This window comes from Neopsephotus bourkii, unplaced genomic scaffold (genome assembly GCF_033783945.1).
Source record: "Neopsephotus bourkii isolate Nb327-2 ecotype Australia unplaced genomic scaffold, CSIRO-AGI_Nbou_v1 NB_168, whole genome shotgun sequence".
NCBI classification, from domain to species: domain Eukaryota; kingdom Metazoa; phylum Chordata; class Aves; order Psittaciformes; family Psittacidae; genus Neopsephotus; species Neopsephotus bourkii.
The window spans coordinates 2,742,178-2,754,956 of record NW_026900684.1 but is presented as its reverse complement, the minus strand read 5'-3'; the positions used below and the strand labels follow the sequence as shown (position 1 = coordinate 2,754,956).

The 12,779-nt window shown below is 37.2% G+C and overlaps 1 protein-coding gene and 1 long non-coding RNA gene across 4 annotated transcripts in view; one reads left to right on the top strand and one right to left on the bottom strand.

Moving 5' to 3' along the window:
• LOC133221866 (uncharacterized) overlaps positions 1-12,779 on the bottom strand; it is a 120,322-nt gene that overhangs the window by 82,794 nt on the left and 24,749 nt on the right. The window lies entirely within an intron of this gene.
• The window catches only part of MTMR7 (myotubularin related protein 7), a 43,476-nt gene that overhangs the window by 6,205 nt on the left and 24,492 nt on the right, over positions 1-12,779 (top strand). For 2 of the 3 annotated variants that reach the window (XM_061370918.1, XM_061370900.1), the window contains exon 2: positions 12,540-12,662. In XM_061370918.1, the coding sequence (XP_061226902.1) occupies positions 12,540-12,662 (123 nt within the window). Of the gene's footprint in view, positions 1-2,926; positions 2,966-12,539; positions 12,663-12,779 lie in introns of those variants that run through there. The other variant, XM_061370910.1, reaches the window with a different exon arrangement.

The following is a 12,779-nucleotide window of genomic DNA, read 5'->3' as shown; positions in this document are numbered from 1 at the left end:
TGACTGCTTATACTCAAAGTAATGCATTGAAATCAACACTGATTCTGGACACTTTTGACTCTGATTTTGTGCATTATGAATTCTTTTTCTCTTGGCAAGGGAGCTTCCCTATTTAGAATGCTGCTTAGTTTTCTTTGGGTTCCATTTATTCCAACTTTGTGCTGTGGAACTTCGAGCACAAATGATAAATTTAATACAAATGAGCTTTGCAATGTACTATGCCAAAAATCATGCTGTGGTTTGGCATTCATCCTGGAGTCAGATAAAATTAAAATAGGAACTGCAGAAAATATCTAGGTGATGTGGGATTGGATTTAAAATCTCAGTTTGGAATTTGCTCCAAAAATATTTATTTTGAACTGGAGTCATCAAAAGATCTGCTTATTAGAGTGAGTTGAGATTTAAACAAAATCTGGTAACAGCTATTATTCTCAAAATATTTGGTCAGAAAATGGTCAAGAGGTCATGCAAATCATGGTTATTGTGCATTCACAATACCTTTTTAATTAAATTACAACTCAAAGTTACTTTTTTTCCTAACCCATCTCAGAGAATTGTGGACTTTAAAACTTTAGCTGTATTTGACTGGACACCAGAACCACAGCCTGTTTATAGTAGGGACCACAAATTATGGTAGGGACCACAAATCCAAACAATATCTGCAACTTACCTCACTCATAGCTCATATTTTCCTAGGTAACCTGACTGTCCTAGAATCCAGCTTGGAATTGGCCATCTCAGCCTGAGTTTTCTTATTATCTTTATCACTGAAGTCACATAGTATGCCTTCTGGGGACTAGGAGATCCAGAGCTGTCTTTGATTTGGGTGGGTTTCAAGGTTATTTCATTATTAGTGAAATTAAGCTAACTCCTGCTAAAAAGAAATACTGCAGTGTAATTTCAGAGAGTCACACAGCCAGAATTGCTTGTTGGGTGTTGGATTTCCTCCTTTCCCACATCATGGGTTTTGTTTGGCTCATTCCCACTGGTATACATGTGAATAACAGACTTTGCTTGTTATACTAGAAGATTTTGGCTGCTGCTTTATTCATTGAGCAGAATTTCCTTTTTCTTGTTCACTTATGGGGATGTTTTATTTCTTTCTCCCAGGCTTATCAGGTTGTAGTGCTGCTGTTTTCCTTCTTTTGGAGTGTTTCTGTTGGACTCCATCTTCTTTCTGTTCTTCATCTCTTGTAATTTTATTTTTCTTTACCAGGAACTTTTCAATTAAGGAGTTTTAAATGGACATGCTCTTATTTACCAGACTAAAATGAGCCACAGAAGGCTATTGCTGTTCTGCTGAAGTTCTGTGAAAGCATCAGCAGGGTTCTGATTAAAATTTGCCTGTTTTCCCTGGCTGTCTACCCAGGAGATTACTGAGGATCTGAGAAGTGTCCTTCCTCCAAGTCAGCAGTGGAATTGGAGATTTGGGGACTGTCATAGGTCAGCTTTTCTTTTTCTCCCCACAAAACTCCCTTTTCTAGAGCTTGAAATCAGAAGTCTCACTTCTGAGCTTCAGGGTGCTCAGGGTTTTCAGGGTACCAGTTCTCGGGAGGGGGCTGTCAAAGTACAATTCAATGGGAATTGTCAAATGGTAGTCTAGTGGAAGGTGTCCATGCCCATGGCAGGGTGGTTGGAACTAGATGATCTTTAAGGTCCTTTCCAACCCTAACTGTTCTGTGATTCTATGATTCTGGAGGGGTAAGAAAAAAACTATGCCAGAGTGATCAAGGCTTTGGCTATTTCTATTTGCCACACAAGCACCAGATGCACACTGCTAAGGGCAAGGAGCCAAACCAACCTTTGCAGGTTCTACACAGGAGCACACCACAGTCGTGAAGTCTTCAGTGCTACTCACTTTCCCTAACTTCTATGCAAAATCTGTATTACAGATGTGTTTGGCCCAAAAGCGTTACTCTGCTGAGGCAGTAGACAAAACCCTACATCCTGTTGCTGGGATCTCAAAATATCACAAAGCGATCACACTTTTCTCCCTTGTCTTTGAGCTTGGAGTTGGTGGCACAGATAAAACTACTACAGGATGCATAAAAATCCCATTTTGTTGAAGTAGGTTGCAGTTTTTCTATGGGCAACATAATGAAATATTTTCTAAGTGACAGGATGCCACTGTGTTTTTTCAAGTAACTTGTTTGTTACAGAAGATTAGAACTAAAAATTTGGAGTGCAGTTGCAGCCGAAATGTCGCATTTCTGTTTATTTGGGTGAAGTTTGCATTGTTTTTCCTTCTGTTTGTTTTTTCCTTTTGGGCATCACTACTTACAGGGTGAGATTTTTACTATTTAGCATTAGGTATATAATTTAAGAACAGAGGCTCCACAGATGTAGTCAAGGAAACTTCCAGAATCCTATTAGACTAGATTCACAGTCTCCATTTAACATTTATTCTTCGTGTGCATAAGCTTCTAATTCAGTTACCTAAATAAGCTACTGAAACTTAGATGGTATCAATACCTTCTTCATTTTGTGCTGTAATAACCAACTGCATCTGTTCACTATTCTTAGTTCTGTTTTCTTACTTCTGTGAGTTGCATTCTCCTACTGATATATTAATATACTTAAAAAAATAAAAAGAGAGAGAAAATTGCTTTTGGTTCTTTTCATCCATCTCTCTTCTTAATCTTTGGTTATCCTATTGGAAGTGTCATTTGAAACAGGTAAAGCTGTTAAAATATGTAATATATTCATTGTCTCAAAACTCTGTGCCTGTGTCCGTAGGATAGTTCACCATTTAAATAATAGCTAATTCAGTGTTTACTGGTTCTATCTAATCTACAGTAAGCTCAGGAGCATACTGACCTTTGTGAGGTGACTGACTTGCCAGGTGACCACAGAACTTGTTTGACTAGATCAGGCTGGTGCTGCTTCTAACTTTGTAACCAAACCATCTGATTCAGAATACTAATAGGCAATGTAAAGGGAAATGAGGGAAAGCATGATCCATCTGGTAAGATGCTTCCAAATTTATGTCCTGAAGCATGAACACTGATTGAGCCAGTGGTCCTAATCCAAAGGCCATTTAAGGCACTGAAAGAATTCCACTGTCTTGAAAAAACTTAGGATCTAACATTTTGTCTTTTATGGTTTTTGTCCTTTATTTATATTCCCCTTAGCATTAGGGCCCTTCTATTCTGAAAGCTTTTTTGCTTTTGAAACTTGATTTTCATACATATACTTATTTCCAATATGCACTTTATTTCTGATTCGATTGTAGTGTTTTGGTTTGGTTTGCTTTGGTTTTTTTTTAATCAAGAGTTTCTCCAAATGCCTTACTTTTCCCGTATTGTGTGAGTGGGAAGGCACTTTCTCCCTTGTAAGATCTGTGTACTCATTGTATTAATTGGAAAGGTAGCTTGTCTTTAGATTTCTAGTTTAGTATTTATTCCTTTTAGATTTACATTGCTAAGTTCATAATAATAAAAATATTTTCCTAATCCTGGAATTCGCCAACCTCCTTTGAATTTTCTATGCCAGACTTTCTTATTTTTAATAATATTACCCTCAGTAAAGAGGCAGCTGGATGAAGTCATAAAACAAGTTCTAAAATCCATGGATAGCCACATACTTTAATTTGCTGTCTTGTCATCTGTTGTGTGAACTAGTAACTCTAAAACTTGTTGCATTTCAAAATGGTACTGAAAATCATTAAGACAGCATGTTTCCAGGGTACTCTTTGAGTTCTGTTCATGCATAATAGGAGACTGAGTTTGGTGTGGAGGATTTGGGAAGTTTGGCTTTGGAGTGGTCAAGGTTGCAATCTCTCAGCCTGCTGTTAATGAACTTGAGTGGTGTTATTTGATGTATCAGTGCCTGTAAGCTAAAGGAACAATCTATTTGCAACAGAAAACTGACATTTCCTGGTGTACTCTGCTGAGAAAGACGGATCTCTACCATGAGAAAAGGGAGTCCTACAAATCCTTTAATGCAAGTCTTTTGTGGCTTGCACAGCTGAAACGGCATGGTTACTGCTGCTCTAAAACAGACTGCTGAACAGGGCATGATTTTGAAAGTGCAACAGAAAAACCTGTGTCAAGTGGAGAAATTTAAAGTTACAATTCTTTTCCGTGCCCTTTGACTGCACACAGAATTCTTTCTCCCTATTCCAGTTTACTGCTGTGAGCAATACAATTCTCTGTATGTTTTCAGTACTAAATCTAAACACTTTTGGCAAATGAAGTAAGACTTACTAACTTGAGGAAGCGCTTTTTTTCCCCTAAATTAAAGCTGTTGGGTATGATTTTTAATAGAACACACAAAAAATTAGGAAATTACTCAGTTGTTTTCTTCTCCATTTCTAGATAAATAAATCCGATATAGACTGAAAGAGAAAACATATTATGGATGAGGTTTGTGTTACAGTGCTGACACCATATTGCAACGCTAAATACACTTTACAGGTAATAGTAATTACTAAATAGTAATAGGTTACTGTTCACTACATCTGCTATACAACAGCTACTCAGCTATATCTGATAATATGGTACTGAGCTCCCAGTTTTTATAGGTCTTATCAGAAAATAGGGGTTTCTTAAGCCAAATTGTTAGGTAATATGTTCACTGTCTTGCTAACATTATGAGTGATTTCTCATAATTTTTTTCAGCTCTTTTCCAGTATTCCCATTTCACTTTAGTCCTTTAGTAAACTTGACTTGTTTAGATTTTTCTTGATTATTTCCCCCATCCTGTCACATTTGTCCTGAGAAAACATTTTACAATTCAGAGCTTAAGTTTTCTTTGCTTAAATGTAATGATTTTGCTATTTTTGGCTTGATTCTTTTGACATATGCACCCATCCAACTCTGTGTAACAGACTGATTGTTCAGTATTTTACTGCACTTGGGATAACTTTTCAGAGATGGAAACATAAAAAAGTTACATGGATCAGCTACAGTTTTCATGATTCTTATGAAATAGAATAGAAGCCACATTACATGGCAGCATCAGCTGGCAATTCAGTTTTCTTTTACTCGTTCCAAGTTTTACAAAAAGATCACTTATTTTATCTTTTGTTTAACAAGTACAATGCTATACTATCTTTGTGTGAAAAAGAAATAATGTAATAGCATTTGGTCTTTTGCATGTTGTATTTTTTCACCCTCAGGAATTATGCTGAACACATGAATAGCTGAGGTCAACCAGGGTGAAGAAATCTCACATATTCCACTTGGCCTCAAACCATACCAGCTGTGCTCCTTTTTTCTCATTAAGCTCAAGCATTTGGCTTGCACAAGCTCTTCCCTTAGCTTTTGCGTGCCTGCAGTGCTGAAGCCGGTCAGAGTCCTGTCACTAATTCCCAGGATTCAGTTTCTTTTTGCTTTCACTCACATATGTCCACATGTGTAACCAGGGCCAGGCCCCATTCCTTTGGGTCAATCTTTTGAGCAGCAAAGACTGTTGTGAAAGTGGTCTTTCTTTACCCTTGAAGAATCAGTGAAACTCCTTTGTACAGTCCGATGCCATGGTATGTGATCCATTTTTGTCTGGAACTTGCTTTGGTAGTCTTTTGTTGTAGAGCAACAAATTTTAACCAGATGAATGATGGAGAAGCTCCTGAACATGTGGCCTGAGCTGGACGTTCCCTGATTACCTTTAATTAGTACCTTTCTCCTGGCTGAGAGAATTTTCTGACCTATCTTCCCTCTTTTTTTGTGATAAGCAACTAGAGGAATTGATAACAGTTCCTCCTGAAGGAGTGGAGAGAACTTGGTGATACATGGGAGCAAAGCTATTTTGTTCTTGGCTGCCAGATAGGTTTTCTCCTTCCAGGTGCACAGTGATAATTGTAATGGCCATCTCAGTGATCACCACAGCAGAACTTGGCAGTTTCAAGTGTTGTCTTCTTTTTCAGGTTAGCTAATACACAGGCAGCAAACACATAGAAAAAAACCTATGTAGTCAGACTAAAAATCCTTGAGCTGTTTTTCCCTAATTCAGATTTTCATTTTACTTGAAAATCCCACAGTAGAGACCATTTTGTATCAGATAGCATCTTCACACTGTACACAGTGTCATTGTGTCAGCAAGCAAAATGATGTGGAGAGGGGTGGGACTGAGGTTTTGCTCCAATGCATGATTTTTCCTAGCATGACCAATCTGCTCTACAGCTTTGCTTCTCTCTCACTTCCCTAGTCAAACCTGAGTCCACAGTCAGAACTGATACTGCATTATCTTAGAGCTTTCCCATGTGGAGTCATGAACAGCATGAAAAAGTAGCAGTAACTTCTGCATTTTTTTACAGTATTGCCGTACATTTGGAGATTCTGAAACATCTTAAAGAGGTAAGAATTAAGGTCGCATATTCAAGAAGCATTTGAAAATAGGCCATGCAGTCAGAGGACATTCAAGAAGTAATCTATGCTAAAAACGAAAACAATTTAAGGTACATGGGTATTTTTAGGAATAACATTTTGGCACATCAGTTTTTCTGAACACTTTCAAGGTTGTATCTTTGCCTTTCTTCCTTAGGTGGGAGTCCCATTGAAACTGGTGAGAATTGTGCCTGCATAAATCTTTGACCCATGCTTTTTCCTAATATGACATTTTTTTCTTGAATGACCCCCTGGCAACCTTGTTCATAAGTCATTTTTCATGTTCATTCTCTGAGTAAAAAGTGCCTTCCATCTGGTCTTAATCTGTATTCCCTTTAACTTCTATTTTTGCCTCCTTTTTTCTGTCATCTGTGTTGCATTGAAAATGGAGTTTCTGGCCAACTTTTTTATCCCCATGTAAGGGGCTGTAATCATTGAAATAAATCTCTTGGCAGCATTTTCTTTAAGCCTAGACAACAACAGTCATCAGGCAAAAATAAATGACAGGGCAACAGCTTCAAATAAATTACTGAAGTTTTTACTTAGATGCCACTCTCCAGACTGGCTTGGTTAATGCTTTCTTTTCTGCCCTTTGAGCTCTTCCAGCTTTCAGCTTTCCAGGCTGGCTTTGCTCTTTTTTACTCTTTACCTGATATTTTCTGTCCCGGTCTCTCCCACCAGCTGTTTGTTTTGGGCAAAGCACTTGTCCTTGCCCCGTAGGCTTCTTTCTGGTGTGTCAGTACATACATGATTTCTTAGCTTCTCCAATAGTTTACACTAGTTTTTGTGAGAAAATTGAGCACTTTTTGGAGAAAAAGTATGAGATGAATTATGGTAGTGTCTTTCTCATTTTTTTTTCTTTTGTTTTTACTATAAATGATTTCTCAGCATGCTGCTACTTTTTAGATAGAAAAACTCAGCTTCTTCCAAAGCACTACTGCAATGTAGTGTTCCTCTCTTGTGGAAATGAACGTATTCTTATTCCCTCTAGACCATTTAAAGACACTTTTTGACTTGGCTTTCTTTTCCTGATTGGGAAGGTGGAGAAGAAGGGAGCTCATCTCAATCCTTTGATCAGCAGAATGTAATCTAAGATTAGGCTAGCTCTGCTGTACTCTTTTCTTCCCCTGACCATGGGTGAAATATACTGCTTTTTCAGAAATCTAAGTAGCTGGAAATGAGGCAGAAGAAACATAGATGGAGCTCAGATGAAAACTTTGTAATCTATGCAGGAGGTTATTGCAGAGTTTTTAGAACAAGCTCTTAAGAGCTTAGAGTCCCTTACTGCTCCTGAAGGCACTTTACGGCACTTAGTATAAATCATAGAATCAGAATAGTTTAGGTTGGAACAGACCTTCAAAGGTCATCTAGTCCAATCCCCCTGCAATGAATGAAATCAGAACTGTAGATTTGAATACAGGTAGAGTTTAGTTTTAAGCAATTCCTTTTCCCTTTGGAAAAAGGAAATCCCTTCTGGATGTTAGATATGATCAGGTGGTTCATCATACAAGTTATTAGTAAACCTGCGTTATTTTTCCCATACTACAGTCACAGGTGGACATATGTCATTCAGATATAGGCAAGATTAAGCAATGAGTCATGCTAACTTTTCTTGAGCCAAATTTTGAGATTGTCACTAATTTTAACTGACCCTTACGGTACTCTCTGAGGTCAGCAGAAATAAGGGCTACCTAAAAATTCCACTTGTTGCATCATCTCACAAACAGTACTGGTTCCTTGTTGAACCTGCAGGAGAGCTCATTCTGAGCTATACTTACCCACACTGAAGTACTGAAAAACCGAGAAGCCTTTGCTAGAATGCAGAAAATGTATGTTATTGTGGACACTGTGCTGTGGCACAAAAAATTGTCAGTATATGAAGAATCCTATTTTCTTAATTAAATAGAAATTACCAGGAGTTCAATTTAACTAGAGCAAATAAACATAGTTGGATCAACTATGTGTGTGTTCAGTACAAATACAGGAAGTCTGGAAAAAAATGTTGAAACTGAAGTTACTGGTTATAAATGAGATTGCTGATGCAACAGGAATATTAGAAACTTAGTAGAAGAAGAATAATCAATGTGACAGGCACATAGTGACAAATTACATGGGAAAGACAGGTGAAGTCATGGCTGTCAAAGAGCAGATTTTTTTGTCTTGAAGTAAACAGAGTAAAATCTTATAAATTGGCTACATCACAAAAGCAAACAGTCCCTGCAGATTGAAATCACAAGATTAAATATGAAAAACAGAACTGTAGCAGCACATGACTGGAGTACAGTGTTGGGATTGTACTACTGACTCTCCTACCTAAATAGTGGCATTTCCTGTGACAACCTAACAAGATCAAACAGGACATGAAGACAGAAATGCAATAACAGTGAGAGATGTCATTTACCAAGCTGAGATTGAGTAAATGGGCTAGGAGCAGGGTGATTCTGAGTAAAATGTTAGGAATTTAAATAATTGCTTATATGGAGGGTATTTGTTTATCTTGACAAAAAAGAAGGAAATTCTAAGTAATTCTAAATAACTCTAGGACCTGGTCTTAGTGACAGGAAGACCTGGTTCAAAATACAGCTAGAACCCTAGAACCTCTGTGTAACAATAACTAACGCATTTAGAAGGAGTATACTGCAAAAAAAAAGGGGGGGGGGGATCTCCCATGGCAATGTTTAACTTCAAAGAGGAAACTACATGACAATATGAGAACTGTTTAAAAAGAAAGAGAGCCAAAATTTAAAATGTTTACAGGAGTAATAAAAATTGTTTAAACATGGGAGCTCACTGCAAGCCAACTTCCAGAAAAAGGCTTTAAAAGACAAAAAAAGCTTTTCATAGCTGAACAGCAGGGTAAATGAGGAAGAGGATGCCTCTTATTAAAAGGACTTCTTTTATTAGAAGCAAAAGGGCTTTCTTCAAGTTGAAGTTGTGCCTAAATGAGGAAAATACAGCATAAACAAGCTAAATATATAAACAAAGTAAAGCTTTTTAAGAACAAAGTAAATATATAAACAAAATAAGATTTTTAAGAACAACTTGGCAAAAACTACTAGTAAAGCCATTTTCAAGATGTCTTTAAGCAAGTAAAATCCTAACAGAAACTCTACAGGACTAATCAATGAATAAAGCAGGGAAGGTATTTAGGGACATGCCCATTCTGGCATATTTCTCTGTCAAGAACACATCAGGAGATTTGTCACCAATAAAAGTGTTATAAGAAGAGGTTTCAGAAGAAACTGGCAACGATGAATAGTAAAAAAATACCAGGACCAGACTGTATCCATGAAGTTAAAAGAACTGAATTACAAAACTCTCAAGCCAGGAATGATGGTGTAATGTTTACAAGCTTCCTTGTTGGAAAAAAAAATTGAGGTAGTAATATGAAACCTAATCTGAGTAACTGGTATAAGATGCAACACTTCCTAGGTCTCCTTCTAAATCATTATATTTATGGGTAAGTATGATAGAAAGGGGAAGAATTGGCATAGCTTTCATAGAGGAACCCAGAATCTCTAACATTTCTTTGAAAAAGTAACAACATATGAACAAAGGCACTCCATTTGATAGAAGCTAGCTGGTCTTCCAAAACTCATCTGAGCATGTCCTTTATCGAAGGCTCTTGAAGAAATTTAAGTATCGTAGTGCAAGACATGCAGGTCTATCAGTAATAACTGATTAAAAAATAAGAAACAAAGAAAAAACGATGACCTCAGCTTAGGAAGCTCCAGGAGCTGCTGCTTTTTAAAAGCTGTGATAACATCCTAAGGGAGAACCAGCACATGCTTGCCTCTTATGCTCTTCCCTCAGCAACTGCAATTGCTGGCTCTGAGAGATAAATTGCAGGGGCAGGTGAATCTTTGATCTCACCTGGTGCAGCCACTGTATTTGTTTTAATGAAACATGACTGACTGCACAGTTGTTATTACAACTGTTCCTAATTATACAGATCCAACCTGTATTTTATTTGTAGCTCTGTATTAAAAAACAACCAACCAAGGGCTTTGTTTGTTAGTATTATTCAGTCATGGGGCTCTGATTGATGAGTGGAGAACAGGTGGGATGAAGAAGCCTGTAAATCCATCCTTCAGCCCTGCTCTGCTGTGTGGATGTCTGCTTTGCTAATTACTTCAGCTTGTAGGGTGGGAGTGATGACTGCCTTGCACAAGATCAGTGCTCTGTACCACAGAGTCCTTATTGCCTGGACAACAGTCTAGGTATGTTTTTTGTACAGACAAGCATCATATTTATTGTTGTTATTTGTGGGTTTTAGATGGGCACTGCCTATGTCTTTCCTTTGTATCATCCCTGCTCTTTTGTATCTCTTCTTTTGCCTACTACTGAATCCTTACTGGGTTAATGCTGTGTTTCTTCCATTCCTCCTCACCCCAATACATGACCTCTGAAGTAGATGGTCCTGGGAAAAGACTTCATCCATGCTTTCTAGCTATTTATTTTGTTTAAAACAGATTATAACTGGTCTTGAGGGAGAAGACTTAGTTTTACTAATTGCTTGATTTTAAGCATTTTGCTACCAAAATGGCTTATTTTGGTTTTAAGGATTTTTTTTTTATTCCTGTTTTTAAAATAGTGTAATGCATTTGGAATACACATTGTAAACATGTAATTCTCAGGTGATGGCATCATTTGGTTTCTGGTGTTATTTCAGCGGAACTATTTCTGAAAAATTTTGAGAATACATTGCTACATCCCATCTCTTAGAGTATTTTAGAAAGTTCCTGTCAATCTGATCTGGACTCTCTGGCACTTAAAAAAAAACCAAATTGATTTTACTGATGATTTTCTTTTTTTCTTTGTATTTGTTGCACCTAATTCTGATTTTCAGGAAATTAGTGCAAAATTACATTTATTTTAATGCAAAAGTGATAAGGTCTTCTTTAAATTTATTATCTTTTTTTTTCTCCTATTTTGTCAGAGCACCATTTAAGTCAGTTTCTGTACTTCAAACACAAGACTAGTCCCTTTGATTTTAATGAGGACATATCTCTTCAACAGTTACCAGTCACAAGTTCTGAAAATGACTGGGTGTATGAAAGAAATAGTAAGTCTTGAGTGAAGAATTGAAAAGAGGATATAGAGAAGATTAGCTAGTGGGTTGAAGATCTTTTGTAGCAGTGGGCAGGCTGCATAGATCTGTGCTACTGCTTGCCTGTAAAGCATGTGGTCTCATACAATTCCAACATTATAAATCCAGATTAAACTTTTTCAGTCATTTATTACAAGTTATATGATATTGACCATCAGCATTCCTTGGTTTCATCTGTTTGAGTTAGGTATGTTTTTAGGAAAAATTACTAATTTTAGCTTTAAAGTTGCTGTAGTAGGAAATGCATCAAACCCATGGTAACAAACTGTTAAGTATTTTAGGCAGGTTTTATCCCATTTAATATCCAACAAGTATTACATTAATAATTTAATAATTGTTAATTTCTTTTATTCTAGTTTCTCAGTCAGAAATGCCATATAGCATTAGATAAATGGCTATGACATATGCCATACACAAATATTGATGGTGCAAAAGCAGCAAGCTGGTGATTTGAGAGTTAACAACATGTAATGGACTTGCCTGTTGTCAGGAGTGCAGCAAAGACAGATTTGCCCATTTCCTGTTGAGTGAGGCAGAGCAATGACATGAAGTCCTTTATTCCCATTCAAAAGTAACTGAAGGCAAAAAGTTCTGGTCCGACCAGTGCTGTCAGCACTAACAGGAGCGCAGCGACAAACACTGGAACAGTTTTTCAACTATCAGCAGAGACTTGCCTGGGAGCCTGGGTGAGGTCTGCTGAAGAAAGATCACTACCACTATTACTGTTGTTTTAATTTAGCTTCCTGTGTATCACTGATCATTCTGGAATGGCTTGAATGGACAACATGAAGCTAGAGGTTAGCTGAAGGCCAGGCCCTTTTGATAAGGTGAGATAACATGAAAAAGCTCAAGTGAGAAATTTCTTTGGAAGTCTCTGCTAACAGAATTTTTTATACCACAAAAGGGAGAAAATTAATATTAAGGTAGATCTGGAAATAGATAACAATATAACAGTATTTTGTCATATAGTTATACTCCCTGATACTCATGGTACTGAAAACACCATTTGCAAAGGACAAAATGTGGATGTTGAGATCTCACTATCACAGGCTATGTCATAGCCTAATTATAGTAATGTTTTTCTCTGTAATTTCTTTGTATAGGTGGAAAATGTTCGGTTACTTGATCGTTTATCTTCAAGAAAAGCTGTCCTGGGAACCTTGTATTTAACAGCTACTCATGTTATATTTGTGGAGAATGATTCTGAAGCTCGGAAAGAAACCTGGGTATGAACTTTCGGGTTTTGCTTTTCAGTTAGCTGTAGGTGTTTGTCACTTTATTGATGGTAATTTGAACAAAACCTTGCAAAACAGTTGAAGCACAGTAAGTCAGTTCATATGGAT